Genomic DNA, 15,926 nt, shown 5'->3' with positions numbered 1-15,926 from the left:
ATCTCTTAACTGTTTTCAGAAAAGCCAGGTGGGTTAGGGAGAAGATGTGAGTCCAGCTCCCCTTCTGGCATTGTGGGGCAGAGAAACACCTGCAACTGGGAGCTTGGATATATGTCACGTCCCACTGCACAGATACAATTTTTGGCAGCAAGGTCCTCTTACACCACATTGTCATAGACAGGGCAATACCATCATAAAGTCTTGGGCCCACCAATTTTGGCATAAAACAATCCAAAATAGAATCCTAAAGCTTGTGCCACACTGCAAAACTAAAAAAAACCCCACCACTTTTAGTGGTTTAATACAGAAGAAATGAAACGATACTCTCCTTATCTCAGTCTCTTTAAGTCAGATGCCTGAGATGGCACATATTCAGTTTTCATCCTGGCAAACAAAAGAAGCTGCCTACAGTGTTTAAGATGACCCTGATAACACTTTCCTGAAACAAAGCCTCTGAGCTACAGCACAATTTGTACCTGTTTTTGTTCTTCTCCTAAGCCGTCCCACATTGAAGCTACAATTTTAGAGACTTCACCAAAAGTAGCATTGGGGTTTTGGCCCTTGATGGCTGCTTGAGTGTCTCGAAAGAATAATGCATAGGCAGACACAGGCTTCTGTGGCTCATTTGGGTCCTTCTTCTTCTTCTTTTTGGGAGTTTTGGGTTTCTTTCCCATATCTGAAGCAGGTCTCTTCTCTCCACCATTGACCTGTAACATAAAATTAGAAAAGTACTATTAAAAAAGCCAATTTAATTCAGTCCATCCATTGTTACAGCTTCTGTGATACAAAGATTTTGGATTTTGTAAGCAAAAATGGACTTTTAGTTGCCATCTTTGATAATTCAAATGTTGACACCATCTGCCTTAGTCACATGTATAAAATTCATTATTTCAGATTATGTAACTTTTTCCCTCAAAGTGCTTTATATTTTCCTTTCATGTAATTGCTATAATCTCATTTATAGTTCATCTGTTCATCTTTACACCTTCTCTAAGTTTCATTGCTAACAGCTATAACATGCATATAATGACTAAATTCAAATGTAATTAGTTTTATTATAGCCTGACCACCAGTTCAACCACATGAACCACCTGCAGACAGCAGGAACACTGCAACTGGCGGTACACCTTCCAGGGAATTTGAAGAGAATCTGACTGTAACTAAAATTATTAAAGTTATAGACATTCCCCTACACACTTTCTAATTAAAATCTGAAGAACCAAAGCTTTCTCAATGCAGACAGTTTAGACCCCTTTCGAGGATCAGTTCTGATCCATCTGGATTTAGTTGCATAGTTTTTTCCTCTGCTCATGTGAAAGCAAATGGTTTGAGGAAAGGAGTGAAAAAGGAATGGTATATGAAGGAAAGTGCACGTGCATTATTTATGCATCACCTGAAAAAAACCTGCACATGATCATTTATGCAAATTTGTTAAATGCAACTTCGCTTTTCCACTGAATAGCTCAGAGACCCTGATCACCAAAGCATCCTACCTTCCTAGGTGACTTACAAGCACATAAAGGAACACTGTCCTGATTTTTCAACAGATTGGAGCTCCACAGCAAAGCAGCTTCTCTTGATACGATCATTTAATTCTCTATACCTGTAGTAATGTGTGACTTTACCAGAGGATTCAAAGGCTTTTTTCTCTTGTTGACATGGCCAGAGTAATATGCATCATAAGCGTTTTGAAGTATGAGAAGTTCAACAGCATGAAAAGTATGCTCTAGGCTAAGGATCTAGTAGGCATGACTTTTATCACATCCTTATATTATTATTTTTTAATAATGCATATCAAGTGACACAGAACACCGATGTTCAAATCAGTGCAACTGCATGAGGAAAATGGCTGGAAATTCTCATTTTGAGCAAAAATCTGTTTGGTTTTTTTTCAATACACACCACTTTGTGGTGTCCAGCAGGGCCCAGGTGACTACAATGAACAACCTGGATCTCTGTGGCTTACTAAGCACAGCAGTAAAGTGATGACCCCAATTTGAAAACAAAGTTGGTTGTTTCTTTACCATTATGTTACCATAGATGCATCTTTAATACAAGGTTAATGGACATGGAGCCTATTGGCAGCATTTGGAAAATATGGAAAAACAGAAGCAGTGTGCTCCCATTACAAAGTTATCCAACTTTTAGTCTCTTGCTATTATTTCATTCTACAGGGTACACATAACTACCAGTTAAATGGTAATTAACTAGGCTTCCTAGTTAATTTGGCAATACCAGTCTAAATTCTAGACAGTTCCGTGCAAAGTCCATGAACAAGGAGGCTTGACAATAATGTGGACTATAGTTAAAATTTTGCCTCTATTATTTACTGAAGTTTTCCTCTTTTCAGAGTGACAAATGAGATTTAAAAGTTCTCTGCATATTAGGATACTAGATTACTTAACCTACCCTTAAACCAGGTGATATGCTGCAGAAACTTGTTTAAGAAGTCTTCTGGTAAGCTGTTCTGAGAACAGCTCTAAAATCTTATTCTCCGACCTGAATGATCAAGAGACTTCAAAAGCCTACTGTTAAAAAAGAGTACTCACAGGGGAAATTCTGTTTGTCTTATATGAAAATAAAAAGAATACCCGAATTCCAGTACTAATAACCTTGCAAATGGGTGAGATGATGGCCTACCTTATGCTCCCATCAGTCTATCAGCTTCATAGACTCCACTTCTAACCACCAAAGCAAAGACAGATGGGAAATAAAATAAAAACCATATATATTCTGCTAGGCATAGACTTGTGCCTCAAAATCCCTGGAGGTGTAGTTAGCTCATGGTAATCCACCTCCTGTCATGGCTTATTGCTTAATTATCGTGATGTATTTAACTTATTTATCACAAGAAAGCAATAATCTTTCACTTTAAAAAAGTGTACATTAACCATGTTGCACACATAATAGATCACAAGAATATCTAGTGTAGGATTTAAAACTATCAAGTAAGGCACATCGTTGATATCTAAATGTCCCTTGAGAAGCTGGAAAATGTCTATAAGCATATTTAAAATAAACTGCAATAGTACCAAAGCCTTTAATGGAGCTAGGAGAGCTGTTTTATGCACACTATCTTGCAGTAATCGCTGTAGTTTAAAATAGATTTTAATCAAGCACCATCTGCATAATAGGCTGAACAGACAACATAGAATTCTACTTATAACTCTTATCATATAAAGTAAATATTGTAAAACCTCTACCACATAAAGAGAATATGCTGCAGCAATTCCTTAGTAATTGTGTTTCTGTTAGTTAATTGTTGCTACTTGCAGTCCTTTCACTATCATCCCTCTAAAATGCATTATTTGAAATTCTCTCATAAGTGATATTCAAATGAGTATGTAAGAAAACCCTGTCATCCATCTATGAAGAAATACATATTTGCAAACCAGTAATGCTTCCAGCAGCTCACTATTATGCTTGGCAATAACCGAATACTTGTTTAAGGATCCAACAGTATGAATTATGGCAAGAATTAAGTAAATGTAATATTCCAGTGTTAAGATGGTCAGAATAAAGTATGTGGTAAGTGGCCACTTTGTTTAGAATGTTTTTATAGTTACTTAAAACTATTGATCTTGAAGTTCTCTCTTTTTTTCTTCTTCTAACCATAGTTCCACATATTTGATTAAAAGAATAAAGGAGACTTAGGGATGTACACCACTTGCAGAAAAAATATCTTTGATCTGAGACTACATTTCATACTTCCACAGACCTAGCAGCTTTCTGACTGTATATACTGTATATTATGCTAATGTTGTCACTGATCTTATGGTCGAGCAACCTCAGCTGTCTTGCTTTTAGAGCAACAGTGTGTAAGGCAACTGAGCCCTCCATAAAGCAGCACCTTTCTTTTTTTTGTACAAGGGAATATATGACTTTTAAAGTCCAAAAGGCCTATATGAAAGAGCCTTTATGTGAATGAGTATTGCCAAAAATTATTTAGTAGCTGCTGCCATTAGTTCTGTGTATGTTGGATAAGGCTTACAACAATTTGAATATTTACCATACGATGAACATCCAAGAAGCTCAGTGCATGAACAATTACATCAGTTTGTAAAGTTTCCTTATGACTGGCATTTGGAAAATGTACATTAAGCTGAAATGGTAATTTCCTCCATGCATGAAAATCAGTCATTCACTAGGGATACAATTATATTTCTAGTCCAAACGTATGTAATGTACACATTTGTTCATACCTTTCTATAAATTCATCAAAGTCATCCTCTTTCTATAAATTCATGCAAACATGAACAGGACACTGAGATTTTTGTATTTTTTTCTCTAGATAGAAATAGGTATAGTTGTTAGGGACTTCTCTATCAAATCTGCTGTCAAAGGCTTCTTTCACACATAAGGCTGGGTGTTCAGCTGGCATAAACTAAGGGAGATCATCTGACACTGAGGTGATTTTCCCTTTCAAAATGTACTTTGTCTTTTCGATCAATGTTGATACACGGGCAAACATCTTCTCCTGCTGGTTCAATAGGGAGAATGTCACTGTTGCTGTTAATAACATGGCGAATTCAAAGAGAGCTGTTTTTCACACAGTCCTTACGGCAGCAACATAGAATCATAGAATGGTTTGGGTTGGAAGGGACCTTAAAGAACATCTCAGTGACTTCATGAAGCTGCTCAAACGTGTGAGCTCCAGCAGCTACTACATGACTGCAACATGTTAATTCTACTGAAGGACTAACTAGTGAGCTCTGGCCCTAATCTATTAAGTAATACCACACATCTACATAAAAGTTTATAAAACAAAGAGAAAACTGCAAATTTAGCAAAGTTACATTCAGGTAAAAGACAGAGGTTCCCACAAGAGATGGAACGGCTGCTCTATCTCTTCCTGGCCCCGTCCAGTACCTTCTTTCACTGGGAAGAACATTTCTGGAGTGAGAAGGACCCTCACAGGCCCCTCTGAGAGAATGTAATACTGTTGTGCCTGGGGAGAAAGACTGCACTGAAAGCTGGTTTATTCTAAATATTTGCATCCATGCATTGGCAGCTTCCAGGAAGAGCAACATGACAGAAAGATACACAGCAGAGGAGTTTCACTAAGTTCTTATGCTGATTATTCAAACCCTGTTGTCTTCTATGGAGGGAACTACAGCAGAACCGCTGCGTTGGATCAGGCATGCCAGCCCACTCATGGTCTCTGATGGTGGCCAACTTCAGGCATTTTCATGAAGACCCAAGAAAGACATCCCATAGAGGACAGGTATGGCATAATACGCCCCCACCAAGCTTACAGTTTAAACCCTACTAGCTGAAGACAAATTTAAGCACTCTGTCATTATTAACCAAATTTAATAGTCTTTACAACTTTTCTCTTAGCAGAGAAATAATTATTATTGAATTTTCAGGCAATGTATCAATTTCAGCACACCAAATTTAATTTTGTGTTGTGTCTTGTGCCTTTTTTCATTTTTTTCTGCTTAGATGGATCATGAGAGAATTTTAAAGAGAGGTTTCTAAAATAACATGGCCTGTTAAAAAGTTGAACACTATGTAAACTGGCTTACACAAAAAAAGGGCTAGGCTTTACTTGGTCTGCAGTGCTTAGTATTTCTTTATTGAAAACATTAGCTTCAGATGAGTACTGTCTGCACAAAACCACATCTGTAGGTTTTTTCCAGCACAAAGTGTTGCAGTGAAAAAGTACAAGAAAAATGTAGGCTAAATAACTGAAATATTGGTTAGAAGCAGAAAGGACACCTTAATTATTTGAGTGGATGTTTTCTCCAGAAGTTTAGAGCATCTTGCACACTCCCACCAATATATGTAAAAATATTAGCAAAGCAACAGGAGTAGGAAATAAATTATTCTGAAAAAGTAAAAGCTGCCTAGAATTATTTTTACATAGCTGTATTCTAAAGTCTCCCTCAGTAAGAAAGTGCTCATTTAAAATGTATGAATTATTCAGTAATTTTTAAAACCTAAAGTTTGTGAAATCACAGGAAAGTCCTGAAATAAAACTTTTGAATCAGAATTTATTCAAAATGTAGTAGAACATATGTCTCCAATTACATGATTATTTTATAGCTTGAGGCATGAAAAACAATATAATATGAAAACAAATCAGACTTACATTTCTTGACTGGATTATACTTCCTCAGTGACTCACTATATGTTTTCTTCACATTTCTTGTAAGTCTGCAACTTTCCCCCACAAAATATGGCCATTGTACACACTACACTACAGGACTGCTCTAACACGACAGCTATTTTGCAGTGACCTTAACACAGAGCTAGAGGTTCTCAATTTCAATATGCTCTATTCCTGGTTTATGGGATGACTTTGTGCTAAGTTCCAGGGTTTTTTGTGTCTCAGCTTTTGCGTTTGCAAAATTAAAATAATATACTTGTGTATTTTTTGGGTGGTTTTCAGGATTTTATGAGGTTTGGGAGGTTTTTGCATGCCAAACCTGCTATATAAATTGACATTTATCTTTTAAAGTAATTTATTATGTAAATGCATTATCACTTCATGCCTGTACCAACACTAAAAGGAAACTTAAATATGTCATGATGGAGTGTCGGCACCTCTCAAAGTATATATGCATAATGGGTCTTCAAGGTTTTCAAGGTAAGGCTTTTAAAGTTCGTAGAGGATCTTTCTGTTCTGATTGCTGTGATGTTCTATTTACTCATCCTGTGACCAAGTAGCAAAGACTAGCATATTGTACAGACTGTTCATACTTTTTATAGCAGTAACTTGATCTTTAACTGGGAACAAACATCCCTTCTATGCAAGTGAGAATACTCAACCTTTATATTAAAGACCTAAAGGAATGGCTATCCTTTGAGTGTTTTACAGAATTCCAGTTTGCTCTCATGAAGAGGAATGATGTCCTTTACTCAAGCTATGTGAAGAAATGACTGGAAATTATAAGTTCTGTATTCATAACCCTTTATTCACTTCAGTCAACCATGCATAATGTATAAAGTATCACCTTAATAATTGTGGCCATACGATTCATTTAGCAGGTCCTAAAATATCCACCATTTACATAGTAATCCTAGCATCTAAGCCTACCTTAGAGCTATCTTCTCCTTCATCTTCATGGACTGAACTGGATGGTGAAGGGGTTGCAGATTTGCTTCCAGGTGGAGAGGGCGAGTTGTGAGGAACACTGTTTCCACCCATATTCAAACCAAGCTGTGCACTGAGCTGGGACTGGTTAATAGTAGTCAGCTGCCCATGCTGCATCATTCCTGGCTGCCTAATATCTGCAGGTTGAACCCTTGGCCTCATGGTTGCCATCTGAGGATGGGAACTATACTGGGCTCCTTCTGTATTCCGTAAATCTTGCATCTACAAGAGGAAAAAAACTGTATTAAGCATATCACTAATAAAGAGTTCTGTTCCTTAGACCTCGATTGGCCTGATTTGCTATATAAGGCTTAAAAGAAATGGCAAATACTTCAATAAACATGTAAATACTGGAAATAAACAGAGTAAGGATATGATTGACATTTGCATAACACTGATGGTTATAAACTATTCGGGCTCTAGCCTCAGCCCATGGGAATAGCAAAAAGCAATGAAAGCTTGTTTCTTTACAGGGGGAACAAAAGGGCACTGCTTTTTGTAACTGCATGTAGAGTATTTCAGAAATGCTAACAAACAGGGACAGGTTTGCACTCTGAAGTTCAGAAATGGATCAAAACATGAATATCCTAAAAATTCAAAACAATTTCCAGATCCTACTTTTCTTCTTAGGATTTTTTTGTGTGTAAGCTTTGAATTTGGGAGCTGCAGTTTTCAGAACTTGAACATCTACTATTAGGTCCAAATCTATTTTGCCTGGTGCTGCCCAACGAGATACTGGAATTTTCAGGATTCAAATGAATGAGAAGAAGGATGCATTGATAGACTGATTAAATGATTTCTGAGTTGATTTGCTGCTAGGACATATATGAACGGAAAGCTTGGAAATTGTGGGATTGACAAATGAATCCATTGTGCTATGTGGGTCACTGCTTCTTAGCATTAACAAGACATACTATTTTAATGCAAGCAACAAATTCAGTCTCTGCAAGGATAAGAATTAAAAGCACTGGAGGATGAAACTCCTTTCTTGTCCAGAGGTCAAATGCACCATACACACACTACAGCAGATTGCCTTTAACATCTTTTCAGTATACTCACACAGAAACATGACAAATAGCAAAGAGTATTAGGGAGAAGCTCAGATTTAAGCTAAGGTGTTCTGTGGGTGATTTAAAATTGAAGTGTCAATTCAGAGCTGAAATGAAATAGATATAGTTGTCTCTCCGTGCATCAGACAAACATGCCGTACGTATCGAGTGGAATCTGACAGGAACTACCATTGTGTAAGTTCCATTATGAAAAGGACATGTGTTAATGGTTCAATATATTAACATAACCACATTTATTCTACTGACAGTCTTTGTTAGACATGTCATCTGAATTGTCTAAAGATCACTCAGATTTTTTTTACAAAGTTTTTATAGCTTGTGACTTCTATAACCTCTCTCTCTCTCATACGCACACTCCTATACATCACAGCAATCTGTAAGATACCTTTCAACTGGTAACACACAGAAAAAGAAAAGATAAACCTGTAACTTCACCTTTTCTCTTACTATTGATAGCATAAAAATATATCAATTTTAGGGACATAGTTTATGAGCTTGGGGATTGATTTTTGTAAAGCTGACTGGTTGGCAGTAAATCAAACTAATAATACCATTAGTTATGGCATACTTACCACTTTACATGTATGTGTGTCTCTGAAAAGCATTTGAAATGGATTCTGACAATGTGACATCACAATTATACCTGTGTTTATATTGCTTTAGAAATTAATAGCTTTTGGTAAAAAAGGGTTGTCGATACAAACTTGTTCAAGTTCATTTATTGACTACTAAAGCACCAGAGGAATAGAGACAGCACAGTGTATGAGATCAATCAAAGGCTGAAATTTGAATCCTGGCAAACATTTATATTTTTAAAGATTGCTACTGACTTCTTGTTCCCTTCCCTCCAGTATCATCTCCCCTCCTTGCCAAACATATTAGCCTTGAAAGCTATCATTATCTCTGCTTCTGGCAGACAACCCACATCAAAACAGTTGTGCCCAGGACGCTGTAACTGCTGCTCAGCCGTTTTGCTCTGGATCCAGCTGTTGAGCTGGGCAGCAGCTGGGGAAGGGGGAGCGGGAGTGTGGGCTGTCCCGGGCCCTCTCAGCCAGTGCTGGGTGAGTGGGCAGTGGGTGGAAACTCACCCAGTCCCTTGCGTGCTGGGGAGAGGGAGGCAGAACCCTTCCAAAAGCCCTCCCTTCACCCCATCTGTGGCGCTTGAGCCTCAGCCTGGGTGTGTGTCCTCCCCACGGTGCCCACCATCCAGCAGGGGCCGAGCCCGCGCTGCCCCACTTGGAAATGCCTTGTGCTTTTGTGGGGTAGCACCATGATGGGGCTGGAAATAAACTCCCTCATGAAAAGCTGAACAAGGAAGACCACTTTTTAATAAGAATATGCATCCTAATGATTTTATGAACTGTAGAAAGGAAACAAGCACAATTTGAAGCTCCTGACAACTCTTATTTAGAATGAACTTGCAAAGTATCTTCCTCTGAAAGCAGGGCAAAGGTTATAATTTTAATTACTTTTCCACAAGTAAAATATAATACAGTTGCTATTATTCAAATTATCTCTCCTTTATTAAAAACTCTTTATACGAACTTCAAATATTATCAGATAGATACTACAGAACATTGTGTTTTTTGTCTTTAAAAAATATATATTTTTAAACACTCTGTGATTCACTTTTAGCCCTGTCACAGAACATTCTCTGTTTTCAGATAACATGACACCAACTGGACAGTACGGGATGTATCCACATACACAACACATGTATGTGTCTGTGTGTATATATATATTTGCCAGATAACCCTTCACTAGCGAAATTCTGAGGACTGCAAAATGAGGTAGTGCAGTAGAAAAAACCCAGTATTTCCCTTTTCACATGAATTCAACTTGTCTTCTGAATTTTTAAATCAGATGAATACCAGGCTACTTTTACAAAACCAAGTGAGGTTTTGTAAAAGTTTACTTTGCTTACAGCAATTAAGTTTGTTTAACAGTACATGTTGCCTTTTAGCTACTAAGCCAGAAACCCTCACCTAAGGGACCTGCCTGCAGAGAACATACCAGTGCAAGTCCATTGCACAGAGCTATGGCCCTCACCAAGGAGGATCCACATCTGCAGACGAGGTTTCTGGCTCACCTCTCTGCCACACACTGCAGAGCCTGTCTTCCCTCATCCTGTCCCTTCCTAGTGAAAAAAAGGGATTGTCTAAGAAAATGGAAACTGCTTATCTCTTGAATAAGAACAGGCAACTAACCATGTAACTATGAAAAGCTATGAGATTACACCATGGAAAACATGTGATGATGAACCTTCAGGTTCCTGAAGGATCAACAAACCAAGAACTGTTCCATCTTCCCTGTTGGGTTCAAGAACAGTCCCACTCATGAAAACCACATACTTGGGTCATTGCTGTCACGTGACAGTACACTCCCGTTTCAAACACCGTCACTACCTGTCTCTGCAGGAGCAGTGGCACTATCAAGACACACTCTCTGTCAACATGCAGAGTATGACTAGTTTCTTTTAAACTACTTCAAAATCAGAAGCTTCTCATTTCTTGTTCCTCCAGATGGAGTTTTACAAAACCCACCAATGTGTAGCTGTGCTGGAGCCATATTCACTATGCAGAAGCAATATTGCGAACACACTCCTGCTGAATGCAAAGCTGAATACAAATCCTGCTGGGTGGCAGAGCGCCAAATGGAAGAACAAAGTTAAAGAGTTTGAGTGTTACAAAGGATAGGGACAGTCTTAAACTGATGCCTTCAATGGTCTCTCTGATGAGGTAATAATGATAATATCTGGCACTTTAATATCAGTCTCCATCTGTCAGTTCCAGGATGTTTCACAACTTGGGTTATATTCAGCTTTAGAACATGATTGGTTTTATTTTGGTTTTACTAACGGGGAAGCTATGATACATTTCTTTTCATGGCTATTTTTTTTTCTGTTTGCATTTTGCTTATAAGCAGAAGCTGAGCATCCACCCATGTGGTTGACTGCAAGTTAAAAGACATAGTAAAAGCTACTAATTCTGAGGTGTATACCAATAACTGTTATGACACGTTTAGTGGAAAAACAGTACAGGGCTGTCTGGCTGAAAAAAAGCTCCTAATGCCCTGCTCAAAGCTTCTAAGGTAGTAAGAATAAAAAGCTAAAGTGCTTGAAACATCAGACCATCATTCTCCTCATCAGCTTAAAGCAAAACCAAAGCAAAGTATGCAATGCAGAATACAGTGATATCATCCCTGCACAGAAATATCTTACTGCAGGACAATGTGAGTACAGTATCCTAATCACAGAAAATAGTGCTAGAAGGAACCTCAAAAGGTTATTTAGTCCAACATCTATCTCACAGCAGGATTAGCTATACCTAAATAATTCTGACAGATGTTTGTCTAACCTCTTCATAACCTCCCTAGGCAATTCTTGTGCTTAACTATCCTTACAGTGGAAAGGGCTTTTTTCTGTAATGTCTCACCTAAATCTCCTTTGTTGTAATTTAAACCTACTACTTTTTGCTTTGCTCCCAGTGGACATGCGGAATGTTTTTCTCCTTTACAGAAAAGTTGTACACACTAGAAGGGTATTATGAATTTCCTTTCAGTTTTTTCTTCTTTAGACCAAACAACTAAACCCAAAGATTGAAAGACTTTTTTCATATGCTGTGTTTTCTACACCTCTGGTCATTCTTCCTCCTATCCTCTGGACTATGTCCAATAGTTCTTCATCTTTCTTGAAATATTGTGCCTCAAAGTTCACAAAATACAGATATTCTTATCTGACACAGCATTCCTCTCTCACAGGATATAGTGTGTAGCCTAACCCCCCCCTAATTATCTGTCTTTTTGATACAAGTTGGTTAACACATGCAAGATGTAGAAAGAGCCACACTGCAGGACTCAACTAACATCCCAGAAGGTGGCATTAGGAAGGAAATAATTTTTGTCTGAGAAGCATTGGGCAGGTGGTTTCAAAAGGAGTGTGCTGTTAGCAAAATACATTATTTTTGTTATAATTAAGAACTGTGATGCAACATCTCTCTGAAAAGCTGTAAAAGTCCAAATTGTCCCTCCCTATTTAAATTCATTTATAATAAATGTTATCATTACATCAAAGAACAAAGACAGGTTGCCTTAATAGATCAAAGTAAATACAACAGGTCTAAGTATATGCAAGAAATACTGGGGATTACACACCGGACATGAAAACATTAAAACATAAGAAAAAATACACAGGTCTTACTCACTGAAGCAAGTGGAGAATACATATCTCACTACCCTGGGCAAACTCGTATCAAAGCACAGCAGGCATTATTTCTATTACCCCATCAGGTCTTACAAGGTTTTTTGCTTAGCTTTCTACTAGCTGAGAGTTCTTATGAACATTTCTGATGGACGCTGTGGAAGGTTGACAGTTCTTTGCTCCTTGTCTAAGCAGTCAAGGTAAGTCAGAGAGCAATAGCTTTTCATACTGTAAGAAGCTATATTTGAATCAATTAATTAAAAAAAATATTGGGAGAAAACCCCAGGGGATCTTAAGTGTTATCCATAAAGATAACCACAGTGTGCTTCCTTCTTCACTGATGTCACCCAACAGAGTCACCATGTAGGCATTGCAGACATTCTTTGGTAGGCAGAAGGTGTTTCTGTTATTAGTCATATTCTCACTCATATTCCCAGGTCAACTTGTGTCACTACCTGTACCATGTTAAATGTGAATGTTTGTTAGTTCCCAAATTATGCCACATTAAAAGGTAGCACTAGCCTCAGTTGTGCCAACCTCCTGAAAAGGTTAGAAATTTTACTGTTTTAATTTAGGTGTTTTAATTGCCTTCCACCATAAGCCAATGCACATCTGCAAGATGTTTCAGAGTGACACAGAGATGCTCATTAAAAAGAGAGAAAAAAAATGGAATTCCTACATAATCACTTGACTCTCCAAGTCAAGGTTTCAAAAGAGAAGAAAAGATAAAATTAATTTGCCAGACAGGTTTGTGAGAGCTGGCACACAGAGAAGGAATTGTGTTTGGGAGACCACATCCACCACTTATGATCAAAATAAACACTTGTGAAACCAAAAAAACCCTCATAATTCTTTTAAATGATTGAAAATGCAAGCAATATTAATCACACAATCAATCACTGCTAGGTTTAAACATAAAAGTGTGTAAAAATACAGAAATGCCCATGCAGTTACTCAGTGCATGTTGGTGGTTAAGATCCTAGATTAATAGCAACGGAATCTAAAGCAAACCATGCAGTTTCATGTGTTGGTTTCCAACATGGTGATGCTATTCAGTGAGATAACCTAAAACTTGAGATACCTTGAATATCTGCATTTGTACACCAGAGAAAAGCCAAAAGTGACCCCAATATTTAGAAGGCTGAAATCTGACAAGAAGTTTGGATTCTCTGATTAGAGTGGATAAAACTGGTAACTGTCATGTATGTCCTGTTATGAACCAAGGCTGAACAAACCCCAAGACCCACGTGCTGTCAGATCTTTGTTTCCATTCAGTTAAAGCAGAAATCATATCTGCAAGCACGTCTTCTGTTAGCACATATATAAGAGAATGAGTGCTAAAGAAAGATCTGTTCTGAGAGTTAAGGTTACTCTAAAATGACCACAGAGAACCATTGAAAACACATTAAAAGGAATAACTCAAAGCACCACTGAGCAGAGGAAGGGATGTGTGTTTTCATCATCTCATTTTTATAATTCTCTTCTGTATCAGCTAACTGCATAATGAAAGACTAAGTTTTCAAGTGGGTGTTTGGGGAATATTTTAGTGTTGTACACAAGTGTATTTTATATACTACGCCCAGTGCGTTTTCAGGATAAAATGAAAGGATCATTCAAAATTTCTGTTGATTAGGAAAACAGTTTTAAATTTAAAAAGCAGAAACCTCATATGTAAAAAGAACCCCAAACTAAAAAAAAACCACCCCACCAACCTATTAAATTTACTACTCTAATATTTTCAAAATCATTCTGTTAAAAATTAAACCACTTCAGGTTGTTTTATATAGTACTGGTTCTGTAAGTGATCTTCAGCTCTTTTAAAACAATTATATACTCAAAATTCAACTGCAAAATTTTATAGCATGATCATATAATGACAAGAATGCAGCAATATACAGTTTCTATATTTCTTGGTACACAGTTAATTTGGGGACTATTAACATTCTTTTCTACTTTATGTTTTAATATCCTTTGAGTCACACAGGGCCTAGGTCTCAAAACTAATCATAAAAAACTACCAACTGCTATTTACTCTAATATAATAACCCTTTATTTAAAACAACATCCAATAAATTTCATTATAAGAAGTTATTAAAAGGGTTAAAAACCTATTAAATGTCAAAGAATTTGCCTGACTCAAACTTCTAATAAAGAAACAGAATAGGCTTTCTTTCTGAATTATTTAAATCTTTACTGACTGTGCACTGAACCATGAAATTAGAAAAGTGTTATTAGAAGTGTTCTCTGGTTTTTATAAAAGTTGTAGCATAGAATATATCAAACCACAGTCTTTAACTAGACTAGTTAAAGAAATAGGTTTTTAATCCTGAATACATGGTTTTCACTGATATAAAGGGTCATAATTAAAAGTCTGGCCTGGAAGCTGAAGATAATAAAATTATTATTACAGGAGCATACATGTTCATTTGGTATATTCTGGATGCATGTTTCCATTTTAATTTGGACACATATCTTCAATTTTGTTTGATCTTGCAAAGTCCACTAATTTGGACCCTCTCAGCAAACAATTAAGCTTTTAATAGTGACTCATTTTAAAGAATTAATGGTGAATAAGTTGCATTATCTTTTTCTCTTTTTTAAAGTGTCTAACGCTTAACAGCAGGTATAGGTTGACAGCAGACAAATGAAATCTAGGAGATACAAGTCAAATATTCTAGCACACATCTCCCGATAACAGTATTATCCCTTCACTGCTTTTTCGCAAATAACAACAGAACCATTTTCTATTTCACCAGTTATTTACATAAGGAAAACAATCATGCATTTCACATTTATTTTAGTGATGCTAAAGAATCCCTGAGTCAGCAGTGTATTCACAGGTTCACTCAAACACACCTGAATCAATAGCTTTTCATCAAAAGAAACAAAGTCAGAAAGACACTTGAGAGAGACGATATTGTCTTCCCTTCTTTTAGACAATAAAAATAGAAGAATCCAAGGAACATGAAGCGATTAAGTCTAGGAATACAAACTAGATCCTTGGAAATGCTGTGAGCAGTGTGAAGCTGTGCTTGCTGTAGGGCAGGATGGAAAAGGGGATGCAGGCAGCTACTGTCATCTTTGCAGTGCTTTGCTCCTGTGACTGACCAACAACACAGTAGCCAGTGTGAAATTGCTGTACCTTTGTTGGCTTCTGCTCTGTTCTATTCTATCCTGTTCTGTTCTGTTCTGTTGTATTCTTTACTATGATGTTCACCACAACAGTATCAAACCAACCTCCTGCAGTGAGCTGGGCATGACTATTAGCTGTCACATGATGCTCCCTCTACCCACTTTAACAGACAAAGGTACCCAGACCACACCATCCATCTCTCCCTACCACAAAGTAAAGGAAGTTGTATTGGATACATTTATATTATTTAATTGTTATTTATCAATAACTTTTATTAATATAAAGCAGTCTGGAGAGTCTTTCTTGAATCAGTGTCACCCTCCAGTAGATGATTTGTAAATTTTCCAACAGATTTGCCAAGAGAGGATCTGGCCACATGAGAGCAGAGAGGGCTAAGTACAGTGCAGGGACAGCAAAGTTGTTATA

At 37.3% G+C, this 15,926-nt stretch overlaps 1 protein-coding gene across 7 annotated transcripts in view; it reads right to left on the bottom strand.

Annotated features, from left to right (window-relative positions):
* Positions 1–15,926, bottom strand: part of TOX (thymocyte selection associated high mobility group box) — a 229,060-nt gene that overhangs the window by 41,716 nt on the left and 171,418 nt on the right. For 6 of the 7 annotated variants that reach the window (XM_080380400.1, XM_080380403.1, XM_080380401.1 and 3 more), the window contains 2 exons: positions 7,043–7,321; positions 477–707 (listed from right to left, as the gene is read on the bottom strand). In XM_080380400.1, coding sequence (XP_080236526.1) covers positions 477–707; positions 7,043–7,321 — 510 coding nt within the window. The remainder of the gene's footprint in view (positions 1–476; positions 708–7,042; positions 7,322–15,926) is intronic. The other variant, XM_080380405.1, reaches the window with a different exon arrangement.

Source organism: Falco punctatus (assembly GCF_963210335.1).
Source record: "Falco punctatus genome assembly, chromosome: 3".
NCBI classification, from domain to species: Eukaryota; Metazoa; Chordata; class Aves; order Falconiformes; family Falconidae; genus Falco; species Falco punctatus.
The sequence above is the reverse complement of the archived record's forward strand: the minus strand, read 5'-3'. Positions and strand labels throughout refer to the sequence as shown.